General features: G+C 46.3%; 1 protein-coding gene across 1 annotated transcript in view; it reads left to right on the top strand.

Moving 5' to 3' along the window:
* Positions 1-18,402, top strand: part of SAMHD1 (SAM and HD domain containing deoxynucleoside triphosphate triphosphohydrolase 1) — an 88,566-nt gene that overhangs the window by 64,963 nt on the left and 5,201 nt on the right. Inside the window, exons 12-14 of the mRNA XM_030211626.1 lie at positions 358-491; positions 12,009-12,101; positions 16,314-16,418. Of these exons, the coding sequence (XP_030067486.1) occupies positions 358-491; positions 12,009-12,101; positions 16,314-16,418 (332 nt within the window). The remainder of the gene's footprint in view (positions 1-357; positions 492-12,008; positions 12,102-16,313; positions 16,419-18,402) is intronic.

The raw sequence follows: 18,402 nt of genomic DNA, 5'->3' as shown, positions 1-18,402 counted from the left end.
GTGCACCCTACTTTGGCCATCTTGCTCAATCTCCCCAGATTTTCGCAGCTGGCATAAAGTGGGACTCGAGTTCCTTAGTAAATTGCTAAGATCCTCAAAGGTAGTAATCATCATTTCCACTGCTTTGACAGCCTAAAGCTCAGGTCTCTCCCACTTGACAACTTGATATGCTAACTACTGTTATCAAGCTTTCTGAAAGTGGTGGTAACTCCCAGATCTTTCAGGTAGGTTTACTTCCCAAAATAACATGTCATAGATGCAAAGCACACTGCTTTATTACACAACTGTATTGCTTTTGAAGTTCACTGTACGTTAGAGTAGAGGTATACACAGCTGAAATTGATTTGTCCTTCACAGATAACATTTATCAAGATATTCTATATTCCACCTCTCCTGAGCTGGCAGCTGCCCGAGAGATTCTACATAAAGTGCAGTGCCGTCAGCTATACAAGTATTTGGGGTTCACGAGGCCAACTGAAAAGATAGAAAAGGTGTGTACAGAACAAAATAAGCCTCGAATTTTCAGCTTTTATAATAACCAACTATTTCCATTATTATAATGTTAATTAAGCGTTCATTTTATTATGTTAAACAACTTTAATAGGGAAAAATAATTCTTGGTTTTGAATTTCTTTGGTTCCAGAAAGAGAGAGTAATTCTTCCAAATCTTGATACATTACAGTTTCACTTTGAAAAACATAGAGCCCTTTTAGTAAGGTGTGCTGAAATCTGGGGTTAATTCATTCTAACGTGAGACTTCCTCACGCACTAAACCCAGATTTAACATGGCACTTTTTAGGGCTTTTTATTTTTTATTTGCAGTCATACTAATGTTACCATTAGAACACAACCTGCAAAAAACATTAACGCGGGAGCACGTACTGCCTCATATGTATGAGGTACAGATTGCTCCTGTGTTAAGTCTGTATTGTCTGATTAGCATGCGGCTGGAGAGCACAGGAATTTAATGCAGGCTTAGCACGTGAAAAAAGAGGCAAAATGCCACAAAATTCTTTAAAGCATTTTATAGTATCCTATTTTCCTGAGCTAATGCCACATTAAGTTCGTAATGTCCCTTAGTAAAAAAAAAAAAAATCCTTAAAATCAAGCCTTCTGTTCAGTTCAGCTTTAAGTGCCATAAAGGATTTTGACACTTCTTGTATAATTATAGAATTACTTTTTTTTATTTATTTTACAATAAATTTTATGATGTATACCTAGATTTGAAGAAGTTTTAATAGGTTTAAAGTTTTGTGTTGGTCTCTCTTGGGTTTGCAATACAAAGAAAGTAAAATTGAAACAACACCAGGGCACATCTTCATAAGTACATAAGTAATGCCATACTGGGAAAAGACCAAGGGTCCATCGAGCCCAGCATCCTGTCCACGACAGCGGCCAATCCAGGCCAAGGGCACCTGGCGAGCTTCCCAAACGTACAAACATTCTATACATGTTATTCCTGGAATTTTGGAGTTTTCCAAGTCCGTTTAGTAGCGGTTTATGGACTTGTCCTTTAGGAAACTGTCCAACCCCTTTTTAAACTCTGCTAAGCTAACCGCCTTCACCACTTTCTCCGGCAACGAATTCCAGAGTTTAATTACACGTTGGGTGAAGAAACATTTTCTCCGATTTGTTTTAAATTTACTACACTGTAGTTTCATCGCATGCCCCCTAGTCCTAGTATTTTTGGAAAGCGTGAACAGACGCTTCCATATCATCAAGCTGATCAATCCATAGACTGGTGGGTTGTGTCCATCTACCAGCAGGTGGAGATAGAGAGCAAACTTTTGCCTCCCTATATGTGGTCATGTGCTGCCGGAAACTCCTCAGTATGTTCTCTATCTCAGCAGGTGGTGGTCACACACAGCAGCAGCTCTGGCTAGGCCTCCAAGCCTAATCCTTAGGTTTTGTTGAGGTCTGGGGTTGAGGGCTCTTTTGAGCAAGTGCAAACCTGGTGGTGCCAGGTCCCTCCTTTTCTCCCCCCTCCCGCTGGCTCCGTTTAAAAAAAAAAAAAAAAAAATTTTAAACGTCTTTAAAGGCGTTTAATTCGACGTTTCTTTAAACGTTCATTGCAGCTACTCACTGGGACACCAGTTCGTTACAGCTCGGAGCGGCAAGCAGGTAATTTTACCTTTTTATAGCGGGCAGGGGGTTCCCCGATTCTTCTCCTCGTGGCATATGGCGTCGGAGGGCGAGGGCGCAAAGGGTCGCTCCCCGGATCGCTGGAGCGCTTCTAGAGGGGATGCGGGGGTTTTACAACCTGATTCGCCCTTGATGGGTGACAGTTTAGTGACCGATGAATGTCCCGGTCGTTCCTCCGGCGTGGCGGTTTTTTCCCGCCATAAACGCCCATCCCCCGCTCCTCGCCTCCGCCATCTTGGCCGGCCACGCGGCTCGGACGGCTTCTTCGTGGGCCGCCCTTGAGGTTGGAGACATTAATGCCATGAACGCCCTTAATTTGGGCGACGGCACAAAGCGGCTAAAGTTAAGCGCCGTTCTTCCCGCGCAGCTCCTTCGCGGAGTTTCGCGCCGGACGCCATTTTGGATGCGCAGCATGTCTCTCCCCCGCTATTGCGAGCGCCGGTTGAGAGTGCGTCTAGGGCTGTTGCCCAGGCTGCGGAAGTGCACTGTCTGGGGGGTTTCTCCCCCGAGTTTGTTTTGCTGCTGCATCAGGCTTTCCTCATGCTAAACGCTGCCCCTGCTCCCTCTTCTGATAAAGAGGTTGAGGTTCCCAGAGGTAAACGCCCTCGGGTTGATTTCCAGGCCTTGGAGGACTTTGTCTCCTCCGATGTAGATGAGGGCAGCGTGTCTGAGGTCTCCCAACGGTCCTTTGCGGATTCCTTGGAGGAGACGGATCCCCGCTCGGATGGAGCGGATGACCCCTCTGCAGCGCGGCTTTTTAGCCCAGAGGATTTGCCCAGCCTGTTGTTACAGGCCATGGACACTTTGAAGATTTCCTCTCCGGAGGACGTCTCTCCCTCAGCCCCTGTTGGCTCTGCCATTATGCTGGGGACGTAGCGCCCGCCTAGATCCTTCCACGTGCATGATGCCATGCACACCTTAATTGCGGCTCAATGGGATGTCCCGGAAACGAGCCTTAAAGTGGCTAGGGCTATGTCCCGCCTCTATCCTTTGGCTGTGAGTGAACGTGAGGCCTATCTGTGGCCTACCGTGGATTCTTTAATCACTGCGGTGACTAAGAAAACGGCGTTGCCGGTGGAAGGTGGCACGGCCCTAAAGGACGCCCAAGACAGAAGATTGGAGGCGGCCTTAAGGTCGTCCTTTGAGGCAGCTGCGTTAAGTTTGCAGGCCTCAGTTTGCGGCTCCTATGTGGCCAGGGCGTGCCTGACTATGGTGCAGCGGGCTTCCCCCTCGGATCTTTCCTTGAGGGCTGATTGGCCGGCCCTGGAATCGGGCTTAGCCTATTTGGCAGACTTGCTGTATGATGTCTTGAGAGCCTCAGCTAAGGGCATGGCTCAGACAGTCTCTGCGCGGCGGTGGCTTTGGCTGAAACATTGGTCTGCTGACCACGCCTCTAAATCCCGCCTGGCTAGATTGCCTTTTAAAGGCAAGCTGCTCTTTGGGGTCGAGCTGGACAAAATCGTGACCGATCTCGGCACGTCTAAGGGCAAGAAATTACCAGAGGTCAGAGCTCGGGCTAGTACTCGTCCCGGTACCTCCAGAGGACGGTTGCTGGAAGCCCGTCGGTACCGCCCGGGCAAGTCGGGTTCCTCTGCCCCCTCTTCCTTCAAGAGGAATTTCTCCCCCAAGCAGCATTCCTTTCGCAGAGGACCGCCGTCCCGGAGGTGCTCCCTCCGGTCCTCCCCCAGGGTCTCGTACCCAATGACGGGGCCTTGGTCCACGCCCCAGTGCAGATTGGAGGACGGCTGTCCTCGTTTCTGGGCGAGTGGACCACTATAACTTCAGACGCGTGGGTGCTGGAAGTCATCAGAGACGGCTACAAGCTAGAGTTCTGCCAACCCTTAAGAGACGGGTTTGTACTCTCTCCCTGCAAGTCTCCGGTCAAGCTGTGGCAGTGCAGCAGACCTTGGACAACCTGATCCGCCTGGGTGCGGTCGTTCCGGTGCCAAAAAATCAGATTGGCAAGGGACGTTACTCCATTTACTTTGTGGTTCCAAAGAAAGGAGGTTCTGTCCGGCCTATCCTCGACCTCAAAGGGGTCAATCGGGCCTGGAAAGTGAGGCACTTTCGCATGGAGACTCTCCGCTCTGTTATAGCGGCAGTGAAGGCAGGAGAGTTCTTGGCTTCCTTGGACATTAAGGAAGCGTACCTGCATATTCCCATCTGGCCTCCTCTCCAACGCTTTCTGCGTTTTACAGTCCTGAGACGACACTTCCAGTTCAGAGCCCTCCCTTTCGGGTTGGCTACTGCTCCGCGGACCTTTTCCAAAGTAATGGGGGTCATAGCGGCCTTCCTGATAAAGGAAGGAGTACAAGTCCATCCTTATCTGGACGACTGGTTGATCCGAGCCCCCTCTTATGCAGAGTGCGGCAAAGCTATGGACCGGGTAGTTGCTCTGGTGAGCTCCCTGGGATGGATCATCAACTGGAAGAAGAGCCAGCTGCGCCCGACTCAGTCCCTGGAGTATCTGGGAGTTCGATTCGACACCCAAGTGGGCAGAGTGTTCCTGCCAGACAATCGGATTGTCAAGCTTCAGGCTCAGGTGGACTAGTTCCTAGTAGCCTCTCCTATTCGGGCTTGGGACTACGTGCAGCTGTTGGGCTCTATGACGGCCACGATGGAAGTAGTGCCCTGGGCCAGGGCTCATATGAGACCACTACAGCTATCTCTGCTGCTGCGCTGGACTCCGATGTCGGAGGATTATGCTGTGCGCCTTTCCGTGGACCCAGCAGTGCGCAAGGCGCTGAGCTGGTGGACGCAGACAGACAAGTTGTCTGCAGGATTGCCTCTGGTGACCCCGGAGTGGATTGTCGTCACGACAGACGCCTCTTTGATGGGCTGGGGAGCCCACTGCTTGGGAAGGACAGCGCAGGGGCTCTGGTCTCCTGCAGAGGCAAAGTGGTCTATCAACCTCCTGGAACTCAGAGCCATTCGGTTGGCGCTTTTGGAGTTCATCCCGGTACTGGTGTTGAAGCCTGTACGGGTCCTGTCGGACAATGCCACGGCTGTGGCCTATGTCAACCGCCAGGGAGGTACCAGGAGCGCCCCTCTAGCCAAGGAGGCTATGAGTCTATGCCAGTGGGCAGAAGCGAACCTGGAACAGCTGTCAGCGGCCCACATTGCCGGAGTCATGAATGTCAAGGCGTACTTTCTCAGTCGCCATACCTTGGAGCCCGGAGAGTGGCAGCTATCTGCTCAGGCGTTCTTGGACATCACGAAGCGCTGGGGCCAGCCGAGCCTAGATCTGATGGCGTCATCGGCCAATTGCCAAGTGCCGCGCTTTTTCAGCAGAGGACGGGACCCTCGATCCCTGGGAGTAGATGCTCTTCTCCAACAGTGGCCGACACAAGAGCTTCTCTATGTGTTCCCGCCCTGGCCCATGTTGGGCAGGGTGCTAGACCGGGTGGCAAAGCATCCCGGCAGGGTAATCCTGGTGGGTCCGGATTGGCCCAGACGTCCCTGGTATGCGGACTTGATCAGGCTCTCAGTCGACGATCCTCTGCGGCTGCCAGTGGAGCAGGGCCTGTTACATCAGGGTCCCGTGGTGATGGAGGATCCCTCCCCCTTTGGTCTTACGGCCTGGCTATTGAGCGGCAGCGTCTGAGGAAGAAGGGCTTCTCAGACAAGGTCATCGCCACTATGCTGAGAGCGAGGAAGCGCTCTACTTCTACTGCTTACGCCAGGGTTTGGCGTATCTTTGCAGCGTGGTGTGAAGCAGGCTCACTTTCTCCTTTCACTGCTCCAATTTCTTCAGTGTTGGCGTTCCTGCAAGAAGGTCTGGACAAAGGCCTGTCGCTCAGTTCCCTTAAAGTCCAGGTAGCGGCTCTGGCTTGCTTCAGGGGCCGCCTGAAGGGTGCTTCCCTGGCTTTGCAGCCAGATGTGGTGCGCTTTCTCAAGGGAGTTAATCACCTGCGCCCTCCTCTGCACTCAGTGGTGCCTGCGTGGAATCTCAACCTGGTGCTAAGAGCATTGCAGAAGCCGCCGTTTGAACCCTTGTCAAGGGCATCTCTGAAAGACCTGACGTTGAAAGCAGTCTTTTTGGTGGCTATCACTTCAGCCAGAAGAGTTTCCGAGCTCCAGGCGCTCTCATGTCGAGAGCCTTTTCTGCAGTTCACTGAGGCAGGAGTGACTATTCGCACAGTGCCTTCCTTTCTGCCCAAGATTGTTTCTCGCTTCCATGTGAATCAGCAGCTCTGTCTCCCTTCCTTTCGTAGGGAGGACTACCCAGAGGAGTACTCTGCTCTTAAATATCTGGATGTGAGACGAGTCATCATCAGATACTTGGAAGTGACCAATGATTTCCGGAAATCGGATCATCTGTTTGTCCTGTATGCAGGTCCTCGTAGGGGTCTGCAGGCTGCTAAGCCTACAGTGGCAAGATGGGTCAAGGAAGCCATTGCAGCGGCTTATGTGGCCGCGGGGAAGGTGCCGCCTATCCAGCTGAAGGCTCACTCCACAAGAGCTCAGGCGGCCTCGATGGCAGAGGCCGGTTCCGTCTCCTTGGAAGAGATATGCAAGGCGGCAACTTGGGCTTCGGCCCATACATTCTCCAAGCATTACCGCTTGACTGTGGCTGCTCGGGCGGAGGCCCGGTTTGGAGCTTCAGTGTTGCGGTCAGGGATTTCTATGTCCCGCCCTGGGTGAGTACTGCTTCGGTACATCCCACCAGTCTATGGATTGATCAGCTTGATGATATGGAAGGTAAAATTATGTATAATCATACCTGATAATTTTCTTTCCATTAATCATAGCTGATCAATCCATAGCCCCTCCCAGATATCTGTACTGTTTTTATTCTGGTTGCATTTCAGGTCAAGTTCAGTCTTCAGTTACTTCAGAAAGACTTCGTGTTCAAGTTTTTTCACTTGGATTCTTCAAGAGTTGAGACAAGTTTGTGTTACAGTGAGCTGCTGCATTCCTCTCCCCTCCGTTTTACGGGGCTGGATTGAGACATAAATTCTGCCGGCACTCCCTCCCGCTTCGTGCGGCTGTAGGGCAGCTTTGTACCCCTCCCGCTTCGGCGGCGTTAGGGTCAGTCAGCTCCTCCCGCGGTTGCGGTTGCAGGATAAGCCAGATCCCCCCGCATCGGCGGGTGTGGTGTCCCTCCCCCGCTCCGCGGGGATGAGCTGGACGGATTCCCCTCCCCCACTTGTGTGGGGATGAGCTGGGTTAATTCCCCTCCCCCGTTTCGGCGGTGGTGAGCTGGGCAGAGTGTCCCTTCGTGGGTGTAATTCTCTAAGTGCTGAGTCCTGCGGATGGAGCTTTGATATCGACATACTGAGGAGTTTCCGGCAGCACATGACCACATATAGGGAGGCAAAAGTTTGCTCTCTATCTCCACCTGCTGGTAGATGGACACAACCCACCAGTCTATGGATTGATCAGCTATGATTAATGGAAAGAAAATTATCAGGTATGATTATACATAATTTTACCTTCACATCCACCTGTTCCACTCCACTCATTATTTTATATACCTCTATCATGTCTCCCCTCAGCCGTCTCTTCTCCAAGCTGTATAGCCCTAGCCTCCTTAGTCTTTCTTCATAGGGAAGTCGTCCCATCCCCGCTATCATTTTAGTCGCCCTTCGCTGCACCTTTTCCAATTCTACTATATCTTTCTTGAGATGCGGCGACCAGAATTGAACACAATACTCAAGGTGCGGTCGCACCATGGAGCGATACAACGGCATTATAACATCCTCACACCTGTTTTCCATACCTTTCCTGATAATACCCAACATTCTATTCGCTTTCTTAGCCACAGCAGCACACTGAGCAGAAGGTTTCAGTGTGTTATCGACGACGACACCCAGATCCCTTTCTTGGTCTGTAACTCCTAACGTGGAACCTTGCATGACGTAGCTATAATTCGGGTTCTTTTTTCCCACATGCATCACCTTGCACTTGCTCACATTAAACATCATCTGCCATTTAGCCGCCCAGTCTCCCAGTCTCGTAAGGTCCTCTTGTAATTTTTCACAATCCTGTCGCGATTTAACGACTTTGAATAACTTTGTGTCATCAGCAAATTTAATTACCTCGCTAGTTACTCCCATCTCTAAATCATTTATAAATATATTAAAAAGCAGCGGTCCTAGCACGGACCCCTGAGGAACCCCACTAACTACCCTTCTCCATTGTGAATACTGCCCATTTAACCCCACTCTCTGTTTCCTATCCTTCAACCATGGGAGATCTATGTGTTAGACAATAATCCAGGAAATCTTCACTCATAAATGTGGGCTGTATTTTAATGCTAAAAACTTTTTATAGTGCTATAGACAATCAAATGTAATAGCTTGTAACTGGGGGGGGGGGGGGGGGGGGGGGGGGGGTCAATTTCATTTTTTCATTCTATTAGACATATCCTATAAAATCCAAAATTTGGTTCTGTGTGGCTTACACAGTTTAAAAAGATTACAAATACATTTTCAAAAATGCATGATTAAAGAACAGGAATCATCCTTTGGCGCCAACGCAGAAAGGCTTTCAGTAGAGCTGCCACACATATAAGTACATAAGTAATGCCACACTGGGAAAAGACGAAGGGTCCATCGAGCCCAGCATCCTGTCCACGACAGCGGCCAATCCAGGCCAAGGGCACCTGGCGAGCTTCCCAAACGTACAAACATTCTATACAATCAAGCCATTGTGACATCACTAATGAGGTTGGCTCTTATTGGTGGAATGAGCCACTATGACATCACAATAGGTTAAATCACTGCTCTATGTAATAAAAGTGAGACAAGTAGAGGACATAAGTACATAAGTAATGCCACACTGGGAAAAGACCAAGGGTCCATCGAGCCCAGCATCCTGTCCACGACAGCGGCCAATCCAGGCCAAGGGCACCTGGCAAGCTTCCCAAACGTACAAACATTCTATACATGTTATTCCTGGAATTGTGGATTTTTCCCAAGTCCATTTAGTAGTGGTTTCTGGGCTTATCCTTTAGGAAACCATCTAACCCCTTTTTAAACTCTGCCAAGCTAACCGCCTTCACCACGTTCTCCGGCAACAAATTCCAGAGTTTAATGTTTGAGCACGTGGCTTCTATTGTGAGCATAATATCGTGGAATGCAGTAAGTTGATTATATGCAAATTTTATGCACAGAATCCCTGCAACAAATGGAGGGGGGGGGGTGAAGTATGTTGGACAAATGCACAAGAGTTTGCTGGAAGCGTGGCTTCTTGTGCACATGTCCAAAACTGAAAGTGTCAGCACACATCGGCGCTTGTTCTATGCCTTGCAAAAATTGTTTGCACTTGAAATTTTTGAGAAGCTCAGGCACAGAAAAACAGGTACTTGTGACCTGGCTTGGCCACTGTTGGAAACGGGATACTGGGCTAGATGGACTATTTCGTATGGAGATATTAAGAGCAGTCATACCCTCAGTTAAAGCAGGAGAATTTCTCGCCGCCCTCGATCTCATGGAGAAGTACTTGCATAATACCTTTATGGCCGCCACATTGTAGGTTTCTAAGTTTTGTGGCGCTGGGCCGTCACTTCCAGTTCAGGGCTTTGTTGAGTAGTTTTTAGAAGGTGTTTTGTGTTCATGTGATTATGATTTAAATTTAAACATGAAGTTTGTAAAAGCATGTTGTCTGAAAGGCAGATCCAATCAAGAAGCCATCAATATATGGGGAGGCATGAGATCCGTCCAATTTGCTAAACATCCAAAATCTGGGCCTGGGCAATATTGGAAGGGAGCCTTTTTAAAGGCCTTTATCTGTCTAAAGTCCAAAGTCATAGTAACATAGTAGGTGACGGCAGAAAAAGACCTGCACGGTCCATCCAGTCTGCTCAACAAGATAAACTCATATGTGCTACTTTTTGTGTATACCGTACCTTGATTTGTATCTGCCATTTTCAGGGCACAGACAGTAGAAGTGTGCCCAGCACTAGCCCCGCCTCCCACCACCAGCTCTGCCACCCAATCTTGGCTAAGCTTCTGAGGATCCATTCCTTCTGAACAGGATTCCTTTGTTTATCCCTCGCATTTTTGAATTGCGTTAACGTTTTCATCTCCACCATGCATGTTTGAATTCCGTTACCATTTTCATTTCCACCACCTCCCGCGGGAGGGCATGCCAAATATCCACCACTCTCTCTGTGAAAAAATACTTCCTGACATTTTTCTTGAGTCTGCCCCCCTTCAATCTCTTTTCGTGTCCTCTAGTTCTACCGCCCTCCCATCTCTGGAAAAGGTTCGTTTGCGGATTAATACCTTTCAGTTGGTAGAGAAACTCAGCTGAGTCTTACAACTACATTGAAAAGTCACTAGACGTCAAGGTAGAGAACTAGCTCTTTATTTATGATTCAGCTATTTCCAAAACCAAGAAAGGACAGAGCCCCCAATCCCCACCTTCTGTAACTGATTCAGTAAGTTTTTTTTGCGACTGTCAAATGTTTATTTGTTCAATGCAATAGATTGTCAGCACTGATAGCAGCCGTCATTTCATCAGAACCCAGATAGAAAAAGTTTCTACAAATCATACCTGCCAATGAATTTCAATAACCAGCCATCAAACCATACAAGCTTATATCCCGCTAATACCTCACAGAAAGTGGCAAACATAAGGCAAAACCAGTGCAAACCTCTGGGAATTACAGTAAAATGGAATTAATTTGAAACACATTTTTGGAACAATAAGGTCTTAATCTTTCTCCTAAACATCATGTACAAATTAGAAGAAAAAAAGTATCTGAGCAAACTTTTTTTTTTCTTTTAGCTGAAGGAAAAGAAAACAACTGATTGCAAATAGTTCTGCTAGATCTAACAGAGACTGTAAATTGAAAATTCAAATACAGATAATCCGGGGCTAAGCCTTGTAGTAGTTTGTAAAGAAAACAGGCCAATTTAAACAAAACTCTAGCCTCAAATAGTAACCAGTGACGTTCTACATAACAAAAAGAAACATAATCATACTTGGTTAAAACAAATATCAGGCTGACTGAAGTATTCTGAATTCTTTTCAATTGAGATTTTGTACATCCTATATATACTAAATTGCAATAATCCAGTTGTGAATAGAGCAAAACTTGTATCAGTAGACGAAGTGAAGTTGTCTCAAAATAACTTTGAACGTAATGTAGTTGATTATCTTACTCATGTGAGGGTAAGATAATCGATATAATCCCTCCTCTCAGTACCCTTCTCCACCACCGCCAACTCCAGACTCCGCCCTTTCTGCCTCGCCTCACCCTATGCGTGGAATAAACTCCCTGAGCCCATACGCCAAGCCCCCTCGCTGTCCATCTTCAAATCCTTACTCAAAGCCCACCTCTTCAATGTCGCCTTCGGCACTTAACCATTGTACCTCCATTCAGGATATCTAGACTGCCCCAACTTTACATTTCATCCTTTAGATTGTAAGCTGCTTTGAGCAGGGACTGTCCTTCTTTGTTAAACTGTACAGCGCTGCGTAACCCTAGTAGCGCTTTAGAAATGTTAAGTAGTAGTAGTAAGTAGTAGATGTGAGGTTTGTTTTTTAATAGGGGTTACATTGATTTGTTGCACAGGTGTTCTTTTTCTGTGTATTGAAAACCAATCCAAACACTTTTAAAATCTCTTTCAATTCCAGAGCTCCTGCAGAAGGAGTGTTCACATTTCTTATAGGGGAAGGGAGTGATGGTCACCAGTAAGGGGCAATACTCGGTGGCCAGATCTATAATGCAGGGTTTCAAAGAGAGAATTGTTGCTTGCTTCATGGCTTCTGGACCATTGCTACAGTGGGAGGGATCCTGAGCAGTAGTGAATGAAGACTGATGATGTCAGAATTGTTTCCAGTTGAGCTGAAAGAGAGAGAAAGACCTGCCAAGCCAAAAAAAGAAAAAAAATTGAACTTTTTTTCCCCCTCAGGAGGAATATGATAAGTTGCCAGCTGATGTTGCTGCTTCCACCCCACAGACGTCTGTAGAGGTTAACCTGCAGGCTGAGGATTTCATAGTTGATGTAAGTAGACAAAATGCAAGGGTAGAGCACAGGAGGTAAATAAACATAATATACATTCTATTATTTGTGATTCTTTCTTCAAATCTAATCTATTAACACTTAAAGTACTGCAATATAATCCATTAACTAACTGCTTCTGATTACTCCATCCTGTGAATGAGTTGATATGTGCATTTCCTGCTTCCCATTACTATGACTGCTAAGCCAAACTTTGTCTTTCAAATACACAAAGATGCAAGTTCAAATGACACATTTTCTACAGAGAAACTGATGAAATTACCTAGCTCCAAGTCTTTTGTACTCATTGGATGTCTTGTATAAGTTGGAAAGCCAATGCAGATATAACATTCCATCGTAGCTGTACTGAAGTTTACCTGCCTATAATCTGCATCCATTCTGCGAGAGTGAATTCCTTGCTGGGATCTGTGCATGTAGTCTTGCTATGGGGGCCCATGTCTTGTGATGGGAAGAGCATGGCGCAGGAGGACCCTGCTCAGGTAGTAGAAAATAACTTGTCCTCCGTAGATTAACACTGAAGGAGTTGAGTTGGTTTTGCCAGTCACTCATGAAGAACTCAAGAACAGGTTCTAGGATCTTAAAGTGGTCATAACTGAGGTGAAAGGAGAGATGTTGGAAATTTGTTCAGATGTCAGTACTAGGCTGACGTGCGAAGGATGCCGAGTCTAAAATGGAGGAATAAGGTGAGGAGCTGTTAGGAGGAAAATTCACATGAAAGACTTGGTGGAGAATATAAAAAAGGTATAATTACACATCTGGGGAGGAGGGTTACCAGAGTTTTTCAACCCAAGTGATAGAGTGTGAGAATATGTAAAGCGATACTGGCCTCAGGGAAAGCCCTGTTAAGGACATTGAGGAACAACTGGACAGGGCTCGTAGAATACCTATGGCTCCATGGACCACTGTCCTTCCATGATTTCACAGTTAAGGAGCAGATTGTGGCCTAGATGCAGTCATTGAATAATTTTGAATGGGAAAGCCATAAGATTGCTCCATCCTTAATCTAGCCCTAACACTGAAAATGCGATGTGATTTTTTTTTTTTGCTTTTTCTCAACAGTGTTACATAGTACATGTTTCTGTCTCTATTCAGTCTAGCATTCACAATCAATGGCTCAACATCTAGAATCTAGATGTTGAGCTTAGAACTTAGAGGCAAGAATTGCCTGGTGTGGAACTTCCAGTTAATGCACCATTGACACATCAGTAGGACTTGGCAAAATTAGCAGTACCTTACTACAGGAGGCCAGAAAGTGCAGTGGCAAGTACATGGCACTCCAGGTGAATAAGGTCTAAGAACAGGGAGTTTGGTTTTACCCAAAAGGGAAGGAAGTAGATCTGTGGCCTGGGGGGAGCCTGAAGTGGGTTTCTTAAGAAAACGTCACCAGGCCTCTTACTCAAATTGTTATGGTCTGGTAGTTGCCACTTTTCAGTGGGATTTGGTAACTTAGCTGATACCAATGTATTGTGCCGGGGGAATATTTTCTGTTTTGAAAGTGCATGACTGGGGGTAATTCTGTGACTGGACGCCCACATTTATTCACTGCTTTGAGTGCATAAGTGTACAGTATACCTGCTATTCTGTAAGGATGCGAGTAAGTGGTACAGCGCATAACTTCGAAAGGGGCATTCACACGGGTGGAACATAGGAGGGGCATGGCCTGTGCTGCTGTTTACAGTATCCTGTCAGGTTCATTTACATCAAGTTTATGGCTGGTGCCACTGTGGTTGCCCAGAGTTTAGATGGCTGATATCGGGTTACGCTATAGTGTGCCTGAAAGGGGGACTTGTGTAATAATGGCAGGGAGGCATGGCAGCATAAAGCCTCTATTTTCTTCATAGCGCACTATAAATCTGAGTGTTGGGGGGGGGGGGGGGGGGGGGAGGTCACACTGGATAAGCGAGCTAGAATTGCAGGCTGAAGTCACATGAATCTTAAGTGCCATCCAGGTTCTCAAAATGCCAACTGCTAAGTATCATATATAAAAAGTAATATAACTAAGGACAAATGAGTGAATACAAGAAATGCATAAAAACCAGGAAGTGGAAAATATATTAAAAAAGAAAAAAAAAAGAATGATTAACAGAAATTTATAAAAAGACCCTCAGTCATAAAGACTACTTCCCCCATCTCCATAAATATTGAAATTATATCAAAACTCATATGAAGTACTCAGTGAAAAACTCAAAAAAAGCCATGCGTTCTAAATTTGCATATGCATTCCAGTGATGTCAAGGAAACAAAATAATGATTTAAAAAGGCGAGTACAAAAAAAAACAGGCCATGTTAGTAATAATAAATAATTGATAAATAAAATGCATTTAATATACTTGAACACACATTTAAAAATGAATCTCTGTTCTGTTTGCGACAAGATTCTATCTCTGTCGTTTTCTCTCCAGGGGATAGAGGGTCTGCAGGTCACTGTAAATCTGTAATCTTCAAACTTGTGACTTTTTAACAGGAGGATGTTCAACTCCTGTATTAATTTTTATTCAATGGTTGCTTTGTTTTGCCTTTATAAATCAGGTTACAAGGGCATAAAGCTAAATACACCACTTTTCTGTTTTTCAGTCGAGTAATGTTTAAGCTCAGAAGGGGAAAAGGAAGGGGAGGGAGGGAAATGGGACTTGATATACTGCCTTTCTGTGGTTACAATCAAAGTGGTTTACATATATTCAGGTACTTATTTTGTACCAGGGGCAATGGAGGGTTAAGTGACTTGCCCAGAGTCACAAGGAGCTGCAGTGGGAATTGAACTCAGCTCCCCAGGATCAAAGTCCATTGCACTAACCACTAGGCTACTCCTCCACTCATTCCACCAATAAGAGCCAACCTCATCAGTGATGTCACAATGGCTTGATTGCCCGATACTTGGCTCACTTCTGATATTGTGATGTCATAAGGGAAAGGGGGAAAGGGAAATGGGACTTGATATACCGCCTTTCTGAGGCGGTTTACATATATTCAGGTACTTATTTTGTACCAGGGGCAATGGAGGGTTAAGTGACTTGCCCAGAGTCACAAGGAGCTGCAGTGGGAATTGAACTCAGTTCCCCAGGACCAAAGTCCACTGCACTAACCACTAGGGCTACTCCTCCACTTGGGACTTGATATACCCTTCTTGTGTTTTGTTTTCTTTTTTTGCAACTACATTCAAAGCGGTTTACATTGTATATACAGGTACTTATTTTTGTACATTGGCAATGGAGAGTTAAGTGACTTGCCCAGAGTCACAAAGAGTTGCAGTGGGAATCAAACCGTTCCTTGGTCCTTCAATGGCAAAAATATTTTGTTTTAAGATTAATGAAACATACAGAGCAATTTCCACATGGGAAATTGCCGTTTACATCATTTCTTATGTCTTTTTATTGATGATCATGCTGAAGGTGCCAGTAAGTTGGGTGTAGGAATCTGCACTAAGGGACCTGTATAGAATTAGAGCTTAGCACGGATCTTAACAGTGCCTACCTTTAGCGCTGTTTATTGAACCCGGCCCTTATAGTGTGACAAAATGGTGCATTAACCTTTTCAGCAACAAACAGCAGTGGGCCTTTTGCAGAAACCAACTGCTGCAAAGGTGGTCTACTACTACTATTTAGCATTTCTATAGCGCTACAAGGCATACGCAGCCTTGTAGCGCTATAGAAGGAACAACTACGGATGTCCAAACGTTTCTTTATTGGTGAAAGACCTGACCTGGCCAAGATTTGACAGACTGCCTGCATCAGGGGTCATCAGAATATCAAATAATGAGCACAAACACAGGGCATGGAACATAAGGGTTCATTCCTATCGGTAGTAATGCGATCTTTGAGAGAAGGTCTGCTTACTCCGAAAAAGTCAACTTCTCAACAGCAAGATACAAGTCAGAAGGCTTCTGTAGACCACCTTTGCTGCTGTTTGTTTCTGTATTTCTCCGTTTGCAAACTCATGCATGTCCAGAGACTGAATGTGAAGAGCCATGGTAGAGTATCTTGTTAGATAGAAGCTGAGTGAGTGTTTTGTGCCTATGCATACAGACACACGGATGGAGCCTCCCCACTAGGCACTATCGCTTTAGGTGAAACATGCTCTCTCAGCTTCTTTGTTAATGTTGTGTAGCTCCTTTTTTTTAAATCACTTTATACAAGTTTAATTGACATATGCCACACTACTGCTGCTTCTTATTGCAGATGTACCATGTTTTCTTAGGTTATACAAATGGATTATGGAATGCAAGAAGACAATCCAATTGATAACGTTCGTTTCTATTGCAAAGATGATCCTACTAAAGCAATCAAGATCCGCAAAGATCAGGTAAATCTGTAGTTCTCATTTTGTATGACACATCTTCTCTTTAACATCAGCAAAATTCGCCCTTTCCTCTCTGAGCACACCACCCGTACTCTCGTCCACGCTCTCATTACCTCTCGCCTTGACTACTGCAACCTACTCCTTATTGGCCTCCCACTTAGCCATCTATCCCCCCTTCAATCTGTTCAGAACTCTGCTGCACGTCTTATATTCCACCTGAACCGATATACTCATGTCACCCCTCTTCTCAGGTCACTTCACTGGCTTCCGATCAGATACCGCATACAGTTCAAGCTTCTCCTTCTTACCTACAAATGTACTCAGTCCGCAGCCCCTCATTACCTCTCTACCCTCATTTGCCCTTACGTTCCCGCCCGTAACCTCCGCTCACAGGACAAATCCCTCCTCTCAGTACCCTTCTCCACCACCGCCAACTCCAGGCTCCGCTTATTCTGCCTCGCCTCACCCTATACTTGGAATAAACTTCCTGAGCCCTTACGCCAAGCCCCCTCCCTACCCATCTTCAAATCTTTGCTCAAGGCCCACCTCTTCAATGTTGCTTTCGGCACCTAACCTTTATACCTTTCAGGAAATCTAGACTGCCCCTATTTGACTGACTGTACATTTGTCCTTTTGATTGTAAGCTCCTTTGAGCAGGGACTGTCCTTCTATGTTAAATTGTACAGTGCTGCGTAACCCTAGTAGCGCTTTAGAAATGTCAAGTATAGTAGTAGTAGTAGTAGTAAGGCAAGCAAAGAGGATACCGTGAGTGAGGAACAGGAATTTAAATGATGCACATTTAATATCAAACCTTCATAATAAAGCATTTCTACTAAGAATGCTACACTAATTTAAAAGAATAATTAAATCACACTCCATTTGAACAGTAATGGAAGGTGTATGAGCTACCATAAGATTATAGGTCTGACAAAAGCATTAACCAAGATTATTAAAAGCCAGCATAAAAAGATGCATCTTCTCGGAGGACAAGCAGGCCAGTTGTATTCTCACAGCTGGGTGACGTCATCTGACAGAGCCCGGTGCCAACGCTGACTAGCAAGATTAATGCAGGTCCCTCTGTCTTCGCTTTTCCGCGGAGCAGGAAGGACGCATCATCGTGTTCTCCTCTCTGCGCTTTTTCCTCTGATTCTCAGTGCCTTCCCATGTGGGATTTTTGTTGCTTTCGTAATTTATTCCTCCCTCTGTTTTATTCTGTTACCCTTTTAGTTTTTGGTTCTTCAAGTTTCCTTTCTTTTTTGCGATTTGCTAGGCCTGTTTAGGCTGGAGCACTGACCTCAATTTGAATGCTGCCTCTTTTTACAGTTGATAGTTGAGGAGTTTAATTTGGCTGCGATTCTTTTCTTGATGTCTAAGACCTCCAGTGGCTTCAAAAGGTGCGTCCAGTGTTATCAGGTGATTTTTGTGATGGACCCAAACTTGATGTATCAGGTGCCTTGGGCCTGACCATGAGCCTAACTCTTGTTCTCTCTGTTGTCAAATGCAGTTGAGGATACAGAGAGTGTGGCAGGTCCAGCTAGAGATACTTTTTGGCTCTTCAAAGGCTGAGCCATTGACATTGGTACCAGAAGCATCAACCTCGATGGCTGCTAAGATTTTGACTACCGCTGGGAGTGCACCAGTATCGAGGTCTGCACCTCTCTCAACATCGACACCGGGGGCACATACGGGTTGGCACTGAAGTACTGCGATGCTGAACTTCGGTGAAAGCCCAAGAAGCATAAGCATCGGGTCCTCTTCTATGCATGGTGCCAGGAGCTCTAGGGCATCGGCATCACTAGTACCCAAGAACTACCAGCACTTGGAGGAGCGCTCCCCCTCTTTGGTGGAGATACTAGTGTGTAAGGTGGAGAAGAAAGCAGGCCTCATAAAGAAACATTGATACCATCCAGACCCTGTCTCAGCAACCTCCAGCTGCAGCCTTTTCGTCTAGGAGGTTTTCGAATGGGCCTAGATGGTAACCCTACTG

Source organism: Microcaecilia unicolor, chromosome 8, assembly GCF_901765095.1.
Source record: "Microcaecilia unicolor chromosome 8, aMicUni1.1, whole genome shotgun sequence".
Lineage (NCBI taxonomy): Eukaryota > Metazoa > Chordata > Amphibia > Gymnophiona > Siphonopidae > Microcaecilia > Microcaecilia unicolor.
This window is presented reverse-complemented; position numbering and strand designations above follow the sequence as displayed.